At 43.2% G+C, this 17,985-nt stretch overlaps 4 protein-coding genes and 1 pseudogene across 4 annotated transcripts; 3 read left to right on the top strand and 2 right to left on the bottom strand.

The window, feature by feature from the left end:
- Positions 1-724: 724 nt before the first annotated feature.
- chlsn (cholesin) lies at positions 725-10,318 on the bottom strand. The gene is made up of 6 exons (XM_076759820.1): positions 10,247-10,318; positions 9,641-9,792; positions 9,423-9,542; positions 3,337-3,545; positions 1,560-1,641; positions 725-1,080 (listed from the first exon to the last, which is right to left on the bottom strand). The coding sequence occupies exons 2-6, from the start codon at positions 9,776-9,778 to the stop codon at positions 901-903; spliced, it is 729 nt and encodes a 242-aa protein (XP_076615935.1). The 5' UTR covers positions 9,779-9,792; positions 10,247-10,318; the 3' UTR covers positions 725-900.
- Positions 8,152-9,312, top strand: LOC143338925 (G-protein coupled estrogen receptor 1 pseudogene; annotated as a pseudogene).
- Positions 10,319-10,794: 476 nt separating the features above from the next.
- uqcc4 (ubiquinol-cytochrome c reductase complex assembly factor 4) lies at positions 10,795-12,358 on the top strand. Its single transcript, XM_076760222.1, has 2 exons — positions 10,795-11,002; positions 11,809-12,358. The coding sequence occupies exons 1-2, from the start codon at positions 10,911-10,913 to the stop codon at positions 12,131-12,133; spliced, it is 417 nt and encodes a 138-aa protein (XP_076616337.1). The 5' UTR covers positions 10,795-10,910; the 3' UTR covers positions 12,134-12,358.
- A 313-nt stretch (positions 12,359-12,671) lies between these two features.
- On the bottom strand, positions 12,672-14,614 carry h3f3d (H3 histone, family 3D). The gene is made up of 4 exons (XM_076759037.1): positions 14,540-14,614; positions 13,600-13,742; positions 13,252-13,405; positions 12,672-13,142 (listed from the first exon to the last, which is right to left on the bottom strand). The coding sequence occupies exons 2-4, from the start codon at positions 13,725-13,727 to the stop codon at positions 13,014-13,016; spliced, it is 411 nt and encodes a 136-aa protein (XP_076615152.1). The 5' UTR covers positions 13,728-13,742; positions 14,540-14,614; the 3' UTR covers positions 12,672-13,013.
- Positions 14,615-15,983: 1,369 nt separating this feature from the next.
- c20h8orf33 (chromosome 20 C8orf33 homolog) lies at positions 15,984-17,943 on the top strand. The gene is made up of 5 exons (XM_076760270.1): positions 15,984-16,223; positions 16,474-16,907; positions 16,989-17,079; positions 17,264-17,410; positions 17,490-17,943. The coding sequence occupies exons 1-5, from the start codon at positions 16,196-16,198 to the stop codon at positions 17,696-17,698; spliced, it is 909 nt and encodes a 302-aa protein (XP_076616385.1). The 5' UTR covers positions 15,984-16,195; the 3' UTR covers positions 17,699-17,943.
- Positions 17,944-17,985: the final 42 nt, after the last annotated feature.

Below are 17,985 nucleotides of genomic sequence, written 5' to 3'. Positions count from 1 at the left end.
ATGAGAGTAACTTTTAAAATGTATTTGGGGTATTTTTCTAAATCCAGGAAGTGATGTCAAAACCCTCACCTACATGTAGAGACTCAGCTTCCTTCCTGAAAAGTTAAACTGAGTTAAGGGTGAAAGCATGTGCTCTTGTAGTGCAGGGGTCCTACATTCTCCCCTGGTCCTGCAGCCTGGACCAGCACCAACATCGTTTTTTGCTCAGAGGAGATCAGAATAAACACAGGTCTCAAACACACTGGTATGGAACATGAACTACTGAGCTGGAAGGAGTTATTGTGACAAGTTAGTCGTCAAACCAAAACATGCTCATCATGCTCATGTCTTGAACGGATGAGAAAATTTATTCTCATCAGTGACTTCACAGATTATGAGCTTGGACGTGTGCAAACGTGTCTCGACTACAAACATTCCTGAGACGTCTAACTCCAGCAGTCCCTCAGCTTTCTGTATCATCTTTGGGGATTTACATCTCCTCGTCTGTTCATAAAGGTGAAACTGCAGTCTGTCCTCTGAATTCTTTACATTCCCGGTCTAATAAAATAAAAGTAGTGAAAGCAGCTGCTGTTGCGTAAGATGCTAATGTACGCTGACATGGAATAAAAAACATGGAAGATTCAATTTTATAAAATGGTGTTGGTGGCTGATTACTACCCGGCAACAACAGTAATGTAAAGAGATGGAGAAGAAAAAGTAACATAGATGCATTAAAATTAACAAATGTGAGCAATACTGGCAATTTGATCATGGTGGTCCTTTCCACAAAAGACCCCTCCAAAAAAACTTGTTTCAGTCCCCGCTTGAGACCAGGGCAATAATCCAGTCCACTGATCAACAAACATGTCCCAGTCTTCTCCTGCTGGACCTCACGTCTCTCCTCCATGGTCGGTGATGAGCTCAGGAGAGCAGCTGGATAACTTCTCTGGCTCTGTGCGCCCTCTGCTGGGCAGCGCTGTCCTCAGGCGCTTGTCCTGACTCCTCCACCAGGACCATGGCCTTCTGCACTGTGGTGTCTCTGGCTCCTCCACGAAGCCCCTCCAGGTACTGCAGCAGCACGGAGAACTTCTCATCTGGAATCTGATGAGTTTTTTAAAAGATCATGTTGCTTGAATACTTTTGTCTGTCCAGTGGTTTACACATAATTATTGTCTAATAAATGAGCAATTCAGTAAATAAATGGTAGTTATTGGGAGTAAATATATATTTTACTGTACTTCTAAAACAATGTAATTGCAAAGGGGAGGAAAAAATGAGCATATGTAAATCTGTTTAAGGGCAGATCATAAAGATTGACACTGCAAGACCCACAAAAATGTGGTGAACTTTAGATTCATCTTCCACTAAAGTGTAACAGCTCGACCACACTATAAACACAGCCCCAGAGAACGTGTCATTATTCTATCTGAATGGAGATTAGAGAGTGGGTGTAACTCACAAACTAAGCAAACAGGAAGACATAGGTCTGAGGTCAACATCTTCCTCACGCTAGACCTCAGCTGAGGAAGAACAAAAAAGCCCCACATCACCAAAAGCTCACGTAAGTTGTGTAATGTCACCTTTTCAGAGTGAAACATGTGCTGCAGTAACCATGTCTGCCTGGTCTTCTGGAACTTCCATTCTGCGCGGTTTTCAGCCCAGCTGCAAATACAAAACCAGTGTGAGCCGCAGGTGTGGGCTGTGGTATAACATGTTAACTACTACAAAAAGCCGAGAGAGAGATGAGAATAAATAATTAAAAAGAAATTGTGAGGAATTGTAAGAAAGATCTGCATTTTTGATACCACCGTTTGCTGGGTTGCTTTATAGGGATCAACGTATTTTGTCCTGCCACATACATATTATATATACTTATTATGTAAAGCACTTTGTGTTACATTGCTACGCATGAAAGGTGCTATACAAATAAAGTTAGATTTTTTTCCCATAGCGCCATTTGACAGCATCTTTCACGAGACCCTACCTGCCTGGTGAACACAAACATCTTTCAAACTCAGGGGCCAGAGTTTATTACAGAGGCTTTCAGCTTTGACCCGAGCTGAGGTGACTCTGATGACATCATCAGGGTTATATTCTCAGACTTTGGGGAGCTTGTGCAGAGCCACAGAGGACTGTTTTGACAGGCCGGCCTTATGACCGTAAAGTCAACTTCATGTGCACATCAGTAGGACTTCCCTTTCAACAACCAACCGACACCTCTGACACATTTTCAACAAAGAATACAACATTATAAGATCCACCTCGTTTGTTTTGGAGGCTGTATTGAATTGCATCGTTCAATTTGTGCTCAGTTTGTGTTTCTGTTCCCGTTTACATGTTTCTGTGTATTTTTACTGTGAACTGAAAGGGAAATTCATCATATTTAGTGCCATCAGCAACACCCTTAAAGGCACACTATGTCGTATTTGTCGGTTGCTCTTTGTAAACAGACCATTCAAAGTTGGTGAGCGAGAGAGCGCAGCAGTGGTCGAGCAAGCTCGAGAGTGAATGAAGAGAAGGAGCAACGCTAGCGAGAACAAAGCAGCGAGTCAGAAATAAATATACAACATTATTTACTGACTGCTTCATGGTGGTTACGTTCTACAGCACAGATAAACACAAGTCTGCGGGAAGGAGCCACATTACTGGACTTTGTGTGAATGCAGCCGTTGTGCTGTGTGTGTGTGTGTGTGTGTGTGTGTGTAGCTTTGCCACACCCTCAGTCAAACAGACCTGCAGCTCTTTAAAGGAGAGACATATAATTTCATTGTTTTTATAGAGTCCTGACTTCACAAACTGCACGCTGTTATTGGCTGGGGGGCTGCTCACCCACTGCCCAAAGGTTGACGTCCAGAAGTGTCCTCAACACAGCAAAACAAAGAGAAACTATAGGCAGAGGGACAGGGTCACCAACCGAGCACAGAATGTGAGGATACAGGGCTGTGAGCCCGACAGGGTGGTCTGCAGGTAACAATCCTGGCTCCCTTCCTCTCCAGCCTCGACACTGCAGACTTTGCAATCGAATCAGATAACTGCTATGTGCAAAAGCTCTCTGACTCTGCAGCCATCCGCCTCATCACAGATGGATACGACAGGGAGTACAGAGAATGGACGCAGGGATTTGTGGACTGGGGCCAGTGGAACATTTTGTCCCCTGAATCCACATCACAGCTTAAATATCTGACAAGTAAATGCAAATATTGCATATGTGCAGTGTTTTTGAGCTGTCAACTCCTGATTCCTGGTGCTGTGGATACAAACACGGGCGACCAGACTTTGGACGTTTGGTTTCTTTCGTGAGAGGTGATGACATCATAGCAGGAGGGATGTGCAGTACTAAATAAGGGTGGCTCTTACCAGGTGAGGTAGTCCAAGGCCTGCTGAGGAGCAGTGGGTTCAGATGCTTCCGTTTTCTCCGTCACTCCCTCTGATTTAAGCCTCTTTTTCTCTTCCTTTTTCAGGATCTTCTTCATCTTCCTCTCCAGGACCCGCACCTCCTCAGGGCTCAAGTCCTCCTCTCCTCCCAGCTTATGTGACCCCTCTGGGCGACAGGGCGGATCTGAAATCTGTCACACCAAAACAAAACAATGGGAGTTATCTGGATCAACAGACCTTCCTTTGTAGACTCTTATCATTTTCTGTGTTGGTGTGAAACCGTTCTCCCTAAATAACTCACACTGACTGATCGAAAGATAAGAAAAATGTTGCAACAATTGTTTCAATTTGTGTACATTCACGGCCATTTCCTGCCAATTTTTTTAGTATTTTACAGTTTTCTGGGTCAGTGCAGAGCTGATCCTTCTTGGAAAATAAAGTCTGATGTTTTGCTGCTCTACTGCATAAAGACATAGGAAAGATAAATGCACTTATTTGGGTTTTGATCACTTCCTGTTCAGCTGTAGCTCAGAGTGACGCTTCCTGTATCTACAGCCTTATGAGGTCAGCATCATAGGCATTTTCACTGTGTGGTGAAGTTTACTGCGGTGTGCAACATCCCCTCGGCATTGCATTGGAGTGCACTCATGCAAGGTTGCACTGTTTAAAAATAACTACCTGTTCAGTTTTCAAGTTTTTTGTCAAATCACACAGAGGAGACGCAAAAAAACAGGTGTTATGTGAGTGAATTTTGAATCAAAATAAAAAGTGTATTTCGGTTTCAGGAGGGGGAAACTCGGAGCCAATGCAACCACAGAGAAAAAGAAAAAGCAGGGTGAAATTCACTATCTCTCTCCCCAAGCTTACTCTACAGCCAACCAAATTAAAGCCATTTTACTTCTGCAGCCAGTAACTACGGCACAACTTAAAGACTGCGTTTCACTCTCAGGGGAAGTTAAACAAGGGATTCAGTATGCTCTCTGATTTAACAGACCTCGGTCTGCACGGTGATGAAAAAAAAAAAGGAGGGAGGGGAGATTTTGATCACATGGCCACGAAGTCACTCTGAAAGTATGCTGGCGGCACATCGCCCACAGAAATATAAAAGTCCTTCACAGTGAGGGATCCATGCAACGAGCATCATTTTGAGAGCTTTGAGTCGAGCTGGTAAAACCAAAACAGAAGAAGAGCGGTTGACAAAAGCAGAAGATGGTAAGTGGAAACATGTGTTTTCACTGAGCAGGCAGTTCTTCACAGAGGAACAGACAAAGGCTGGCCAACAGGGACGTGTGGTTACAGACGAGATTTTGGAAAGAAAACATTTTTCTATCAAATCCAGTCAGTGATGTCTATATATTTAGAGATCTATAGCGATGACTTCCCTGTAAGTTCAAATTTTAGCTCAACTGTGAGTTCATTTAGGAAGGAAATGCAGCTTGTGTTGTAAGAGTTCGTTCCTGTGGAAAACCCATTTAATGATTCACAGGCTGAGCAATAATCACTTTAACGTGCATTAAAAACAGCTGAGAAAATTGAGTTGATTGACTCAAACAATCTATTACACTCGATTTCCACTCGTTTTTGCGTGCTAACAGAGCAGCTGATTTACAGACACCCGGTGGTGAATACTTATCTAAACTCTGACAGTTCAGTAGCTCGCGGTTCATCTCCCGCTGAGAGGAAACGCTTGACAGAACAGTGGAGAGTGATGTTGCTGTTGATCTCATCAGAGGGTGTTTTCTCTTCTCATTTCCAGACGAATCAAAGCCTGAACACCACACCTCCATTTTCTACCAGTTCCACCGTCATGGACACCTCCACTTCAGCAATCTCCTCCAGTATTCAGTTGGATATAATTGCAGCCAATGACATAACCTCCAGAGCGAACCATGTCTACGCTGTCTTGGCTGGGCTGGGCTTCATTGCAGGCTGCTTCCTGCTCTACAGCTTCATCCAGACCTACAGAGCCCAGAGGCGGCTGGCCTGGCTCGACTGCCTGCTCTGGGCCTTTTGTGGCATCCAGCTGCTGCTCCTGCTCCTCTCCCTGCATGCTGTGGCCCACAGACCTCACTACCTGCGTAGCACAGGTTTGGGCTGCGCCGCTCTCTCCTTCACCATCAACGCAACCTCTCTGTGCGGCCTCTTGGTCTTAGTGCTGATGGCCTATGTCCTAACTCTGGATCCTCCATCCCACTCCCTGCTGAGGAGGCACGGGGTCTGTGTGGCCCTGGTGGTCCTGACTTCTGTCCTGATTTCTCTGCTGCTGGCTGGGCTTCGTGGACCCCATGACGGTCTGCAGGAAGAGAACGATTGTTTTATGGATCTAGTCAGCGCCGGTGTTTCGTATGCAGCTGCTCGATTGTGCCTGATTTTTATGATTCCCTACATCCTCCAGCTGGGACTTTTGGTAAGCGGCTGCGTCCGGCAGTGGAAATCTAAAGGACGATTCCTCTCCGGCTCCGAAGAGGGTCCTGTGTACCTGACAGTCACCGGGGTTATGTTTTTCTGCCAGCTCTTCTACAGCGTGGTGCTGGTGAGGGGAGCACAGCTGGGGAGGGAGGTGTTGAACCATGAGCGAGCCTTCCTGAGCGTGGCCGAGTTTGTGTTCTTCTCAGGGAGCAGCGCCAGCCTGCTGCTCGTGCTGTTCATGCACAGGCCCTGTCGAGAGAGTCTCCACAGAGTGTTCAGGCAGCTGAGGGACTGCTGTCGAAATCCTGGGCGCACGCAGCCCAACAGGAACATCATAGCCCCCCACATCGAGATCACAGACACGCTGCAGGACATCGAGTCATAGAGGACAAAAACTCTCTCTTCTATAAGAACAGAACTCTTCCGATGCACCAAACTAAAGACTCTGGAGATCTGACATATGAGACATATCCTCTCAATGCTTTTGCTGTTTATTTTATTCTGAAGCGACAATGAAAATGTTTTTACATTCATGCATTCTCCTTTTTAGTGTCTCCTGTGACTGAAAGTTTGCAAAACTATTTTTCAAATTTCATTTTTTTTTTGCACTTTTACAAAAAATAAATATTTTGCTGAGAATTGTGTAACATGTCGGTGCAATCCTTACTGTTACTATAATAACTGTACAACTATGAATAAGACAGTTAAAAAAGGAATAACCCTTGGTAGTATGTGCTAGTTTATATATGTTGAACCTGCTTTTGGACACACCTCTTTTCTTGGGAAACAGACTCCAGTTGTTAACATGATTTGCACAAAAGCTAGTTTAGACGAAATGCCTGGAAAAACCTCTGTAATTCCCAGAATGCCGCATGGGAAACATTTAGTCAAGGAAAATAAAAATGAGATTCTAAGTTTAGTCCAACGGTGTCAATATTCTTCACGTCATTACTTTTAAAGCTGTTAAAGATCCAACACGAGCCAGACAAGTGACACTCTGTGAACTTTCCGACTCCTTTCAAGAAAGTGATGGGCACCAGTTCTAGGAATAACTGACCTGCATGGATTACATGTATTGTATTGGTGCCAACACAGAGTGGCACAAAACCAGGGACCAGTAGGAAAATTAATACAGGAGCCGAGTTACATAAGATGCTGGCGTCATGTGAAAAGCCAGACCTCATTCACACTGTGTTAAATCATAGGAGCGGTACTTAAAAGTAATGGATCTAATATGTCTCTGCTTAAAGTGAAATTGCACGTTCACTGAATGCAGAATGCAATGCGTTACACCATTAACATACAGTGTCAAACAGGCGCCTGGAAACCAAAACCAAAAGCCAAAGTGCAGCTAAATAAACCGCCTTTTTGTGTTTTAAGGAATCTGAAACTGGAAAACATGAAGGGAGACTATCCACGCCTGTCCTGCATCTTGTTTTGTGTAAATATACTGTTATTCTGCCTTTGCAAAGAGTCCCCTGACTCCCGTATTTATATATTGTAACATTCTACAATGATAGTCACGTTCACTCTTCAGTGTCTGTGTTGAAAACTTGACCCAATTATTAATGCAATAACATTAATAACTTCCATATAAAAACATATGGTAGATGTTCAATACTATATTACTATATTATTAATAAAGTGACGTGAAGCTATGGCTGTTTCATGTTAAAAAGATAATTGTGTGTGTGTGCTCACACGCCTCCATCGTGCGTTTGTGTGTCAAGCTATAAGTGGTGGGTGGCACCACAACACATCCCTACACTTACTGTGACACCTGCTTTCATAGTCAGCACCATAAGGGCGTGGAGGGTGAGGAGGACCGCAATGCAGTGCAAGGAAACTGAAGTTTAAGGTGAGTTTCAGCTATTTTACATCAATGTCCAAGTATGTGTCACAACTGACGTCATTTCAGAGCTAAATGACTTGCAGTGTCTTTTACTTTTCACTTTTTTGTACATTTTATGGCTTTGATCGTGGACAGCAGAGAGATATCAGGACACGAGGGGACAGAGAGAGAAAACAGGCTCAACATGCAACAAAGGTCCCAGCTCGGCTTGAACCAGTGACACTTGCACTATTACAATTTTGCATCCTTGCGATGAACTAGACGACTCAAAAGAAGGACGCATCATCACTTTATAGCCTTCTTTTTCCTTCTTTAAAACTAAAGATAAGTCTTGAGAAGCTGAAAACAAGCTGCTGACTTACTGCACTTCTCCTTTCTGTCTAGAGTGGCCATCAGTTCCATCGTACATCTAAGAAGACCTCAGTGCAGACAGAGGAAACAGATGGCACCACAGACACCACAGAGGCTAAAAACCTATGGAAAACTAACAACTATGGCAACTTAACACAAGATCAACACAAGAGTGGAATACGGACATGACCATGTATGCGGACTACAGAGTCATCACTGAGCGTAACCTGACTGCTCAGCTAAATGCCTCACAGATGGCAGTCATCTCTGGTTTTCTGCAGGAGGCTTCAGAGAGCTATCGGCGTTATATCATTAGCCTCCTTCTCTCCAGCCTCTATGCTATATTCCTGTTCCCTCTCGGCCTCATTGGGAACATCCTCATCTTAGTGGTCAATCTGAACCACAGGGGCCGCTTAACAGCCCCAGACCTCTACTTCGTGAACCTAGCTGTGGCTGACCTCGTCCTCGTGGCTGACTCTCTGATCGAGGTGTTCAACCTGAAGCAGGGCTACTACGACATTGCTGGCCTCTGCACCTTCATGAACCTCTTCCAGCAGGTCAACATGTACAGCAGCGTCTTCTTCTTAACCTGGATGAGCTTCGACCGGTTTGTCGCACTGACCGGCTTCATGGAGCGCAGCATGCTGCAGGCGCGCCTCAGCTGCTGCCTTATCTGGGTGTCCTCGTCTTTGTTCACCGTGCTGCCTTTCGCTATAGCTCAAAGGCAGCACGCTGGAGAGCTCACTTTCTGCTTCGCCAACGTGACCCAGATTCAGTGGCTGGAGGTGATGCTGGGTTTCTTGCTGCCTTTCTGCGTCTTGGGTCTGTGCTACTGGAGGATAGCACAGGTGCTGCAGCGGAGTCAGAGGGTGCAAGGCAGCCCACGGCAGAGACCTCGCAGGCAGAAAGCCCTGCGGATGATCTCGGCAGCTGTGTTAGTCTTCTTCCTCTGCTGGCTCCCGGAGAACGTGTTTGTAAGTGTTCACCTTCTACGAGGCCACGCGGACGGCGGCACACTGTGGCAGGACTACCCCCTGACAGGTCACGCTGTCAGGCTGGCGGCATTTTCGAACAGCTGCCTCAACCCACTCATCTACAGCTTCCTTGGGGAGACCTTTCAGGATAAAGTGAGGCTTCTTCTCCAGCAGAAAAGCAGAGGTGCCAAGTTACAAAGGGCAGCCTCAGGAAAATCTGTCTACGTACCAGCTGCAAGCACATGCACCCATGCAACATGTGACCGACCACGCCAGTCCACACATTTGAGCTCTAAAATTGCTCCAAAAACTGTAACACTTCCCTCAGATAAACACCAACTGCAGCTGATATCTCACACAGATCATAGATAACATGTCTGTACCGTGAGTGTAAATACAGTTTTTTCATGGACAACGTAAAAGCAAGCACTCCAGTTGTTATGAAAACTTCTATGTTGAGTTTTTACAGCTAACATCCTTACCTCAGTTTGCTTTGTCATCTGTGTTTGCTCTGTCATTTGTTTCTTCTTGTGTTTCTTGTCTTTTTTCTGTTTTTTATCACCTGCCGTGAATATTACAGGAGGAATCTGTACCGGAGGCTCCTGGATGAAATAAAATGTTCATTATTCATTCTTTTTCTGCATTTTCAGGTTGTGTCATCTAAAAAACAGGCATGGGTACAAGAGACTGTGCTACTCACCTCCACTTCCATCTTCTTCCTTTTCTTTTGGACTTTACCATCCATCATTTCTTCCACATGATCCTTGTTTGCTAGTGAAGTCCTCTTCTTCTTTTTGGGTGGGTTTGCATCTGGTTTCAAAGATTTGTCTTTGGCCATGAGGTAATTTACTCCTATAAACAAAAACATGGACACTTTATTAAAGACAACATACACAGACATTCTGTATGCTGTAATAAACAGACAGACTATAAGCCTCAGAGACTGAGAAGGATGAATGCTTGTTTTTCCCATCTGCTGTATTAAACATCTCATGACACTGACATGGAGAAATACACGAACATATTGACGTAATTTGCTTAACAGCTGAATATGAATACAATAATAATAAATGTACAATTTCATGAAAATCCCTAACTTTATCCTACTATTGCCTGGGGGTATGATTAAATAGAGGAATATGTTTGATTTCACTGAATAAATGAACAGTTTTTCACTGTCCAGAACACAAATGTTACGCTGGGCACTATGCTTTCTACGACCACCATATAAAAATGCTGTAAAGACTAAAACTTAATCACGAACTAAACATTCCTTTTATCACACTGGTCTTAAATACTAACTTACTTAACTGAACTGCGAAAAAACGTGCCGTTCTTCAGGAAACACACAACAAGCATGGGAACGCAACCAGGAAGTGATGTCGCCAGGGCGAAGCGTGATTGGACGGATATCGCTCGTCGTTTTGTAATTGGTCCACTAGTGTGGCCCCTTCAAAGACCCTCGAAGCATGAAAAGACACAATTGTAGGCAGCGGATTTAATGGAGGACTTTGTTGAGTTCGTTTTTGACCTTGGTAACATTATTTGACAAAACAATTTCACTTCAAGGTCCATTTAGTAGCCTGGAAAAAATAGAAATTTCAACATCTACATTTTTTCGTTACAACTGGACAAACTCTACCATTATATACTAATAAAGATCGTATAATCGAAAGATTCAGAACGGCCCTTTAATGGACCTTTAGGTAAGATTGTTATGTCAAAACATGTAAGCTATGCTGGAAAATAAATAAAAGACATTTATTTTGCGGAATTCTGCGGAAGTGATTTCAGACTTTCCTCTACGTTTTAGTGGAACGGTCCGAGCCAGCGTTCAACAGGCATCGGAAGGAATTCAAGGTTGCACAATGATGTGTTACATGACCTAGCCAAGGTGCGTTTGATAATGAAAAAACACTTGTGTTTCTTTGACCGAACGTCGTGTAGCCTAAGATGAGCAGTTGTCCGAGATGACCACAACAGTAGGACGAGTTTTGACGGGTCTGACACGCGCTGCTTTCAGTCGAGGGGTATTTATTCACAGCGCACCTTCGACCGTGAGGTGAGTGTGTAAATCTGTGGTAAGCTAACAGAAACCACGCTCAATCTACAAGAGTGGTGTGATAGGACAACGATTCTATCTGGAATATGTGTTACACCCAAATCTGTAACCCACAGATTGTGTCAGCTAATACTAATTTTAACCTTTGATGTCACTCTGAATACTTGTACATATTTTTAATAGCTGTGTTAGCAAAACTGTGGTTTCCACAGTAGTACAATCCTGACCCTGTAGACACAAGTAGAGTCATAAATTTTGAAATCCGGTTATATTAAGTTCTATTTGCAGAGTGTTACCAGAGTTTTTCGTGGAAGTTAGTGTGTCACTAGATGACACATTGTGGAGTTGGTGCACTGACAGTGACTTCAGATAAATTACATCATGAGTAACTTCTTCCAAGACTTAAATTTAGAACTTCGATCATGTTAAATAATCGTCCTGTCCACATCCTGATCAACTATAGAGGACAGAAATTAAAATGTAGGTGAAAAATAGTATAAAAAATATTTGAGGCCCATATATCTGCTACTCCAAAAAATGGCCCGTTAATTCTAAATTAGATTATTATTGAGTTATTACATTGTGAAGTAGCAAGTAGGTAATTTGTCAAATTTGAATAAACTTACGTTTCGTACGTGAAATCTAAATGTGGAAAGTCAAGTCCCCAAAATACAAACATTACAAGCACAAGTACAAGCACATAATTATTACATATGTAAGAACAGCATTTCAGTAAATGTGGAAAGTTACTTTCCAGTCAGTTATTCAGTCAATCTCAACTGATTTTTCTTCTTCTTTGTGAGCAGACTGAACAGCGTGCGGTCACTACCACTGAGCTCTCAGAGGTCAGCTAAGTCCACAGATGTCGATAAAGAGGTGAACGATGAGCCGATCAAATTCTCCGCCAGCAAAGCCAGTCACAAAGTCTGGAAAGTCGATCGCTCCTTGGGCAGTCAGCATCAGCGGCCCTGGTGGAAGGTGCTCCCCATCAGCCTGTTTGGCATCGGACTTCTTCTGTGGTGTGCGCTGAGAGAGGAGACGGACATCGATGCACAGTTGAATCAACATCTGTTGAAGCATTTACCGGGCTTTCTTTCAGATGATGATGATGAGGAGGAGGAAAATAAATAAAGTTGACAAATCTGGGACTCAATGTATATATTTTAGGCTGTATTTATTATGAAATGTCTGTAGTAGTGTTGGCTGTCACCAACTCATTGCTCTGATTTCACTGAAGGTGAAGCGAAGCCATCCAGTTCATGGAAACATGGATTTTTTTTTTTTAAGCAAATTATGGAAACCATACACTGCCTCAAGTCTGTGTTTGAACATGTGGATTAAAATGCCTTGATTTGAGTCACTGAACTTGGTCTGTTGGAATTTGCATAAAACTGCCTTACATTTCTCAGAAGTATTTGTCTAACAACATGTACTCATGGGCAATTTTGGCAAGTGGAGGAAATTACAATTGATGCTGTCTGTGCCACCTCTATCAGGGGCAGATTCTGTGAGGTTGCACTGGAGGAGGATGTTAACTTCATGCTACAGAACATCTCAGCCTCTGCTACCTTTATATGTATCACATTTACTGAAAATATTGGTGTGTACTGAGATCTTGATAAACATTTATGTAGGGAAAAAAAACAACAACAAAACATTAGGCCAAGAATTTGAGGTAGCGGAAAGTTTATTTACAGCACAACAAGAAATCCTATGACATGCACACACAGGATTAAAAGGTACAGATTCTAAAACAGATTGCAAACCTGAGAAAGGCAGTGGAATATTTTGTTTTTCAGGATGAACAGATGTGAAGCTCTACTCTACAATGAACAGGACAGTTGGAGAGAAAGTCAAGAGTGAAATGACAAATTAAGTACAAAATAAAAACATGCCTGAAACTACAGATGACAAATTAGGTGGCACACATGCTGGTAACAGTTCAAGATTTACAAAACAAACCCCAGTCAGCCCGACCCACCCCCCACTAAAAAGACAAAATCCAAATCATTTATGCGCGCTCTCCTCTAATTCGCCTGGCCAGCTGAATGTCCTTGGGCATGATGGTAACCCTCTTTGCGTGAATAGCGCACAGGTTGGTGTCCTCAAACAATCCGACCAAGTATGCCTCACTGGCTTCCTACACGGGGAGAAGAAAGACAATTTTTTAAACAAACCAGACGGAAAAACATAACTTGTGAAACCAAGTAACCCCCTTATTGCGTGTGTGAAAAGACTGTCTGCCGCACCTGCAGGGCGCCAATAGCCGCACTCTGGAAACGCAGATCCGTCTTGAAATCCTGGGCAATTTCCCTGACGAGACGCTGGAAAGGCAGCTTCCTGATGAGCAGCTCGGTGGACTTCTGGTACCTACGGATCTCACGAAGAGCAACAGTACCCGGCCTGCAAAGGCAATGACAAACCACACACATTTAGCCTTTTTTTGGAGCATTTCAAATCACAGCTGAAAGGGAAAAACACACCAAAAAAGGCAGAGCTGGAATTTGAGATTCACTGTAATAAACCGGCATGCTTGACCCCGGAAAAAGAAAAAAAAAAAGAATAGTTTGCCAGAGATAATGGAGGTATGTCTGCACCTGTATCTGTGGGGCTTCTTCACTCCGCCGGTGGATGGCGCGCTTTTCCTGGCAGCTTTGGTGGCCAGCTGCTTCCTCGGCGCCTTTCCTCCGGTGGATTTACGAGCGGTCTGCTTGGTACGAGCCATACTTTACCTGCGGGTCTAAAAAAAAATAAATTAAATAAATAAATTTAAAAAATACAACAATAGAGACAAACGACTTCCATTTCATAAAAAGCGAATCTCGGTAATCTCTTTAATAAACAGAATTACAGCTTTAGTTAAGCATACACTGTGGCAGCTTTACCACCGACACTCAGTTACGATCCCCGTCCTCATTAAAGAATATAAACCATTTTCTGACATTTTAACTTTCGATATATCCACAAACACATACAAAGCAAATGTTAAATTAGCGGCATTGGCCATTTGTCAGTGGGACGCTGCTTAAAATGCAGACGAGGTACTTCTGTCGACACACCGTCGGTTGTAATTTAATAAACAAGCCTATACAAAGCACCGCCACCATTAAGCTACAGGGGACACACACGTTTCTTTGCTCTCGTTAGCAAGCAAATTTAAAGCTAGCATGGACGGCTGCAAAATGGCGCCAGCTAGCCACCACAATGGTTTAACGTTACGTTAAGACACAGTTGCCACATAAGCAATTTGATACACCGCCATGTGAGAGAATCAAACCTTGATTGTATGTTCAATAACAATATCACGGGTTTCTTGGTGAGCCAAGTTTGTATAGAGAACCTCAAAGGGAGCTAACAGTTAGCCAACTTGCTATAGCGCGCGCGCCGTTTTGTTGTCAATTGGATGACGATTGACACTGGTCTAACTGTATTTTAACGTTTTTAACGACTTAGGAATCAAAGTAGACCATATCGCTAATGACTATCAACATCGAATAAAGAAAAACACAATACTAACAATAATCGCTCGTACGTTACCTTTTGTGTTTATTTTTCCGGGAAGACTGTGTTTCCGTCTTGAGTGTCGTATGACTATATTATCCGAGGTCGCAGGAGGTGGTATTTATAGTTTGAGAGGAGCGACGCTTGAAGTCCCGCCTCTGAGCTTACAGGATTGGTCCAGAGTCAAGTCCCTGACAGAATGTGATTAGTGGAGGAAAAAAGGAGGATCAGTGCCTCTGGATTTGAAAAAGATTGGGACAAAACGTGCCCTCGACATATTTTTACATTCAGTCATGAAATTGGAATTGCTTCTTTTTGGTCCGAACAGTTATGGTGTTAATCTTTGGTCCCACATACTTAAAAAATGTCGAATGATCTCTTACAATACGGTGCTCACCGACCATAACCATTTCTTTTAACTAAATAGAAGGAAAGTAGGGAACTGAGCTGTCCTATTGAATAAAGGATATTTTATGTTATGTGAATTTATCTCTTCACTTTAGTCTTTAACTAGCTTTGACTACCCTGATGCAGGCCTGAAACTCTTACGATTTGCAAAATCAAGTTTACAAATTATATCACGAAATTTGGCTGTAATCTTGAAAATAACAAAGAGCAGAAATAAACTACAGCTCTGTTCCTGTCGTAACACATACATTAAACCTATAATGTGCACAAACATTGTGTCCCTAACACAGCATGTACATCTCTGTACTTCAGCATCATGGGCCCGCTGACAGAACTGTGATGGATCATTCTGTTAATATCATACATCAATGGTGTTTTGATGGCTTTCTTAGCAGTACATCTGTTTAGGAAACAACCCCGGCAGTCCTGGGATCTGCTCAAGAATCAGGCAACAAGCGTGAAACACAAACAGCCTTGTGTCTATGTTAGAAGAGGAGGACTCAGCTGGAAGCTGACACAGAGAGCACCCTGCCACAGACAGCCTGGTGACAAAATCAGCTTGTTTCATTGTCTATGGAATTTCCCTTTCCTGTTACTCCCAAGCCAGCTTCATTATCATACAGTGAGTGATTACAGCCTTCATTTAGTCTGTCCTGTTCGCAGCTGTTGTTTCATATTGCTTGCATCTGTTTATAAATATATATTTAACTAATTTTCTTGGTTTTCCTAATGTATCCTTTGTCTTGTACCTCAGTGTTGTTTGTTTTTCAGTTTGCTATAAATTAAACATTATTTTCAACTTTATTTGCAAGTTAATCCATGGAGACCTTCATTATTTACCCATTTTCCTCTTTCTTCTTCTTCTTTTTTTTAATCTAGGACAAATGTCAGATCCGTCTGCAGCTCTGCGTATAGGTGTGTGTGTGTGTGTGTGTGTGTGTGTGTGTGTGTGTGTGTGTGTGTTTTAGTTTATTTTTTATTTTTTGTAAGTCCTTTGTGAATCAATCCACTCACTCAACCAACTGGGTCACGAGAACGCCTTCAAGCGGAACTCGCGTAGGGTTGGGGAAACAATTGCAGACGGACCGATTCTCGAGTGACACTGTTGGTAAGTGTGTTTAGAAAGCAACTCCGTTTCATGGAAAGGAAAATAGCAGTACTAATAAAAATTCTAAACTAAAACTTGTTCCACTGAGTACGTGTACATCACTGAAGCGTCGAGTTAAATAGTTCCGCCTGAGTGTCGCCTTTCAGCTGAAAACCTGCAACACTGGAAGAATCGGCATGACCGAGCAGCGGCCGCTGTTTGTCGGTACATTATGATTTCATTACATGTCTGAAGTCTGCCTGGTTTATTCTAAGCCGCATGTGGGGACAAAATGTGGATTTCTATTTGAAGTTTGAGCGGGCAGTTTGTCTAAAAATCTCCCCCAGTTTGATTTATCTGAAATGAACTGGGTTCTGCTGTGTTATACATTTGTCTGTACCTGCTAGAATTAATGAATGCAGTACGTCAGTGATGCTGATGGTTTTTTTTTTTTTCCTGTATGTTTACTCAACAGATAAAGCTCCTGTCCACGTCAGAGCTGAGAAGCCCCTCAGGACTCACAGTGACAACACCTTCAGATTTAATTTCTTCCCTGACAGTCCTGCAGTGTCTCAGGAGGAAACATCTCCATCATCAGACAGGACTGAACCAGCAGCAGGACAGATATCCTTTACGGGACAGGGCTCCACTTTTGCCTTCAACTTTCAAATTCCTCCTGTTCCACCTGTGGAAAACATGGAGACGATGGCGACCCCAGACTCATCTTCTCCAGGTATCCAAGAGGAAAAGCCTTCCCCGTCGCAGGAGGTTAACTCTCCACCTGAACCACCAGTGCAGTCAAAAACCAAGAAGAAGAAGAAATCTGGAAAGAAAAAAACAGATAGCAGCGAGCCACAGCAGAAGCTAAGTTCAGCTGAAGAGAGTCACAGAGATGAAGACACCGAACTGGTGAGTGTCAAATGTTTTCCTTTAAAGTAATCATGGCGGCTTCCACTTAATTAGCTGATTTGACGTCCGAATGTCTTTCAGAGTGCAGAAGAGCAGCTGAACAGACAGCTGGACTGGTGCATCGAGCAGCTGGAATTGGGGATGAGGTCCCAGAAGGGTACACCGAAACAGAGTATGATGTTAACCTTATTATTATTATTTGTTTACATGCTTTACACGCACCTGTTCAGAGGTTTAATGCTGTGAACACACACTTGAATATAAAGTATGTTTGGGATATGATTATTATTACTTCATGTTCTGAGGTCCACATGTGAAGCCCAGTGTGAACAAAACCGAATATTTTCTCCCTGCAGAGGAGGAGGCCTCTCGTGCCCTGAAGACTCTACGAAGCTCCAAAGCTCCTCTGGCCAAGAAGAGGCAGGTGATGAGAGCCATGACCGGGGACTACAGGAAAAAAATGGAAGAGGAGAAGAGCAAGCAGTACAAACTCATTCAGAGCGGTGAGTGTTTCGTTGATTTGAACAATGCAAGTTGCTCACAGGAAGGCTGTTAATTGACAGATTTCTCCATTCCCAACAGAAACTACATCAGTTCAGGTCAAGTCACATTCTCCGAAGAAGAGTGTTTTCCACCGGAGAGCTGACGTCAGATCCCAGACAGGAGCCACAGAGGAGAACCCGCAGCAGCCCAAAACCCCGGATACAGACCTGAAAGCACAGACTCAGGAGGAGACGCCAGCTTTTGTTTTTACTCCATCAAAGGAGCAGTTTCACTTCAATTTTCTCTGATTTGAACCCCAGAGGACACATTTCATCACACGTTATGCTGGACTGTGCCTGGACAGTCTGGTCTGAGCTGTGTGCTGAACGTTCTTTGTGATAGAAACAACAAAAAGCACACGAAACAAGGGGCTGCATTGGAGCTGATGATCCAAAAACAAAGACATTTCTCATGTTCAAAATATTCAAATACTCAAACTCTTTAATTGCTGACTGTTTGTGCCATATTTCTAAATAAAGCACTTTGTATTTTTTTTTGCATCATACTGTTGATATGTAAATTAGAAACTTCCAGT

Source organism: Chaetodon auriga, chromosome 20 (genome assembly GCF_051107435.1).
Source record: "Chaetodon auriga isolate fChaAug3 chromosome 20, fChaAug3.hap1, whole genome shotgun sequence".
Classification (NCBI taxonomy): domain Eukaryota; kingdom Metazoa; phylum Chordata; class Actinopteri; order Chaetodontiformes; family Chaetodontidae; genus Chaetodon; species Chaetodon auriga.
This window is presented reverse-complemented; position numbering and strand designations above follow the sequence as displayed.

Coding starts and splice junctions, on each gene's coding strand:
- chlsn (XM_076759820.1), bottom strand. CDS start 9,778: ATGGCCAAAGACAAATCTTTGAAACCAGATGCAAACCCACCCAAAAAG. Junction 1,642..3,336: donor GCCTTGGACTACCTCACCTG/GTAAGAGCCACC, acceptor TTGTATTTGCAG/CTGGGCTGAAAACCGCGCAG. Junction 1,081..1,559: donor ACATGTTTCACTCTGAAAAG/GTGACATTACAC, acceptor AAAACTCATCAG/ATTCCAGATGAGAAGTTCTC.
- c20h8orf33 (XM_076760270.1), top strand. CDS start 16,196: ATGACCGAGCAGCGGCCGCTGTTTGTCG. Junction 16,908..16,988: donor GAGATGAAGACACCGAACTG/GTGAGTGTCAAA, acceptor AATGTCTTTCAG/AGTGCAGAAGAGCAGCTGAA. Junction 17,080..17,263: donor GAAGGGTACACCGAAACAGA/GTATGATGTTAA, acceptor TTCTCCCTGCAG/AGGAGGAGGCCTCTCGTGCC.
- h3f3d (XM_076759037.1), bottom strand. CDS start 13,727: ATGGCTCGTACCAAGCAGACCGCTCGTAAATCCACCGGAGGAAAGGCG. Junction 13,406..13,599: donor AAGAAGCCCCACAGATACAG/GTGCAGACATAC, acceptor TTGCCTTTGCAG/GCCGGGTACTGTTGCTCTTC. Junction 13,143..13,251: donor CGGCTATTGGCGCCCTGCAG/GTGCGGCAGACA, acceptor CTCCCCGTGTAG/GAAGCCAGTGAGGCATACTT.
- uqcc4 (XM_076760222.1), top strand. CDS start 10,911: ATGACCACAACAGTAGGACGAGTTTTGACGGGTCTGACACGCGCTGCT. Junction 11,003..11,808: donor AGCGCACCTTCGACCGTGAG/GTGAGTGTGTAA, acceptor CTTTGTGAGCAG/ACTGAACAGCGTGCGGTCAC.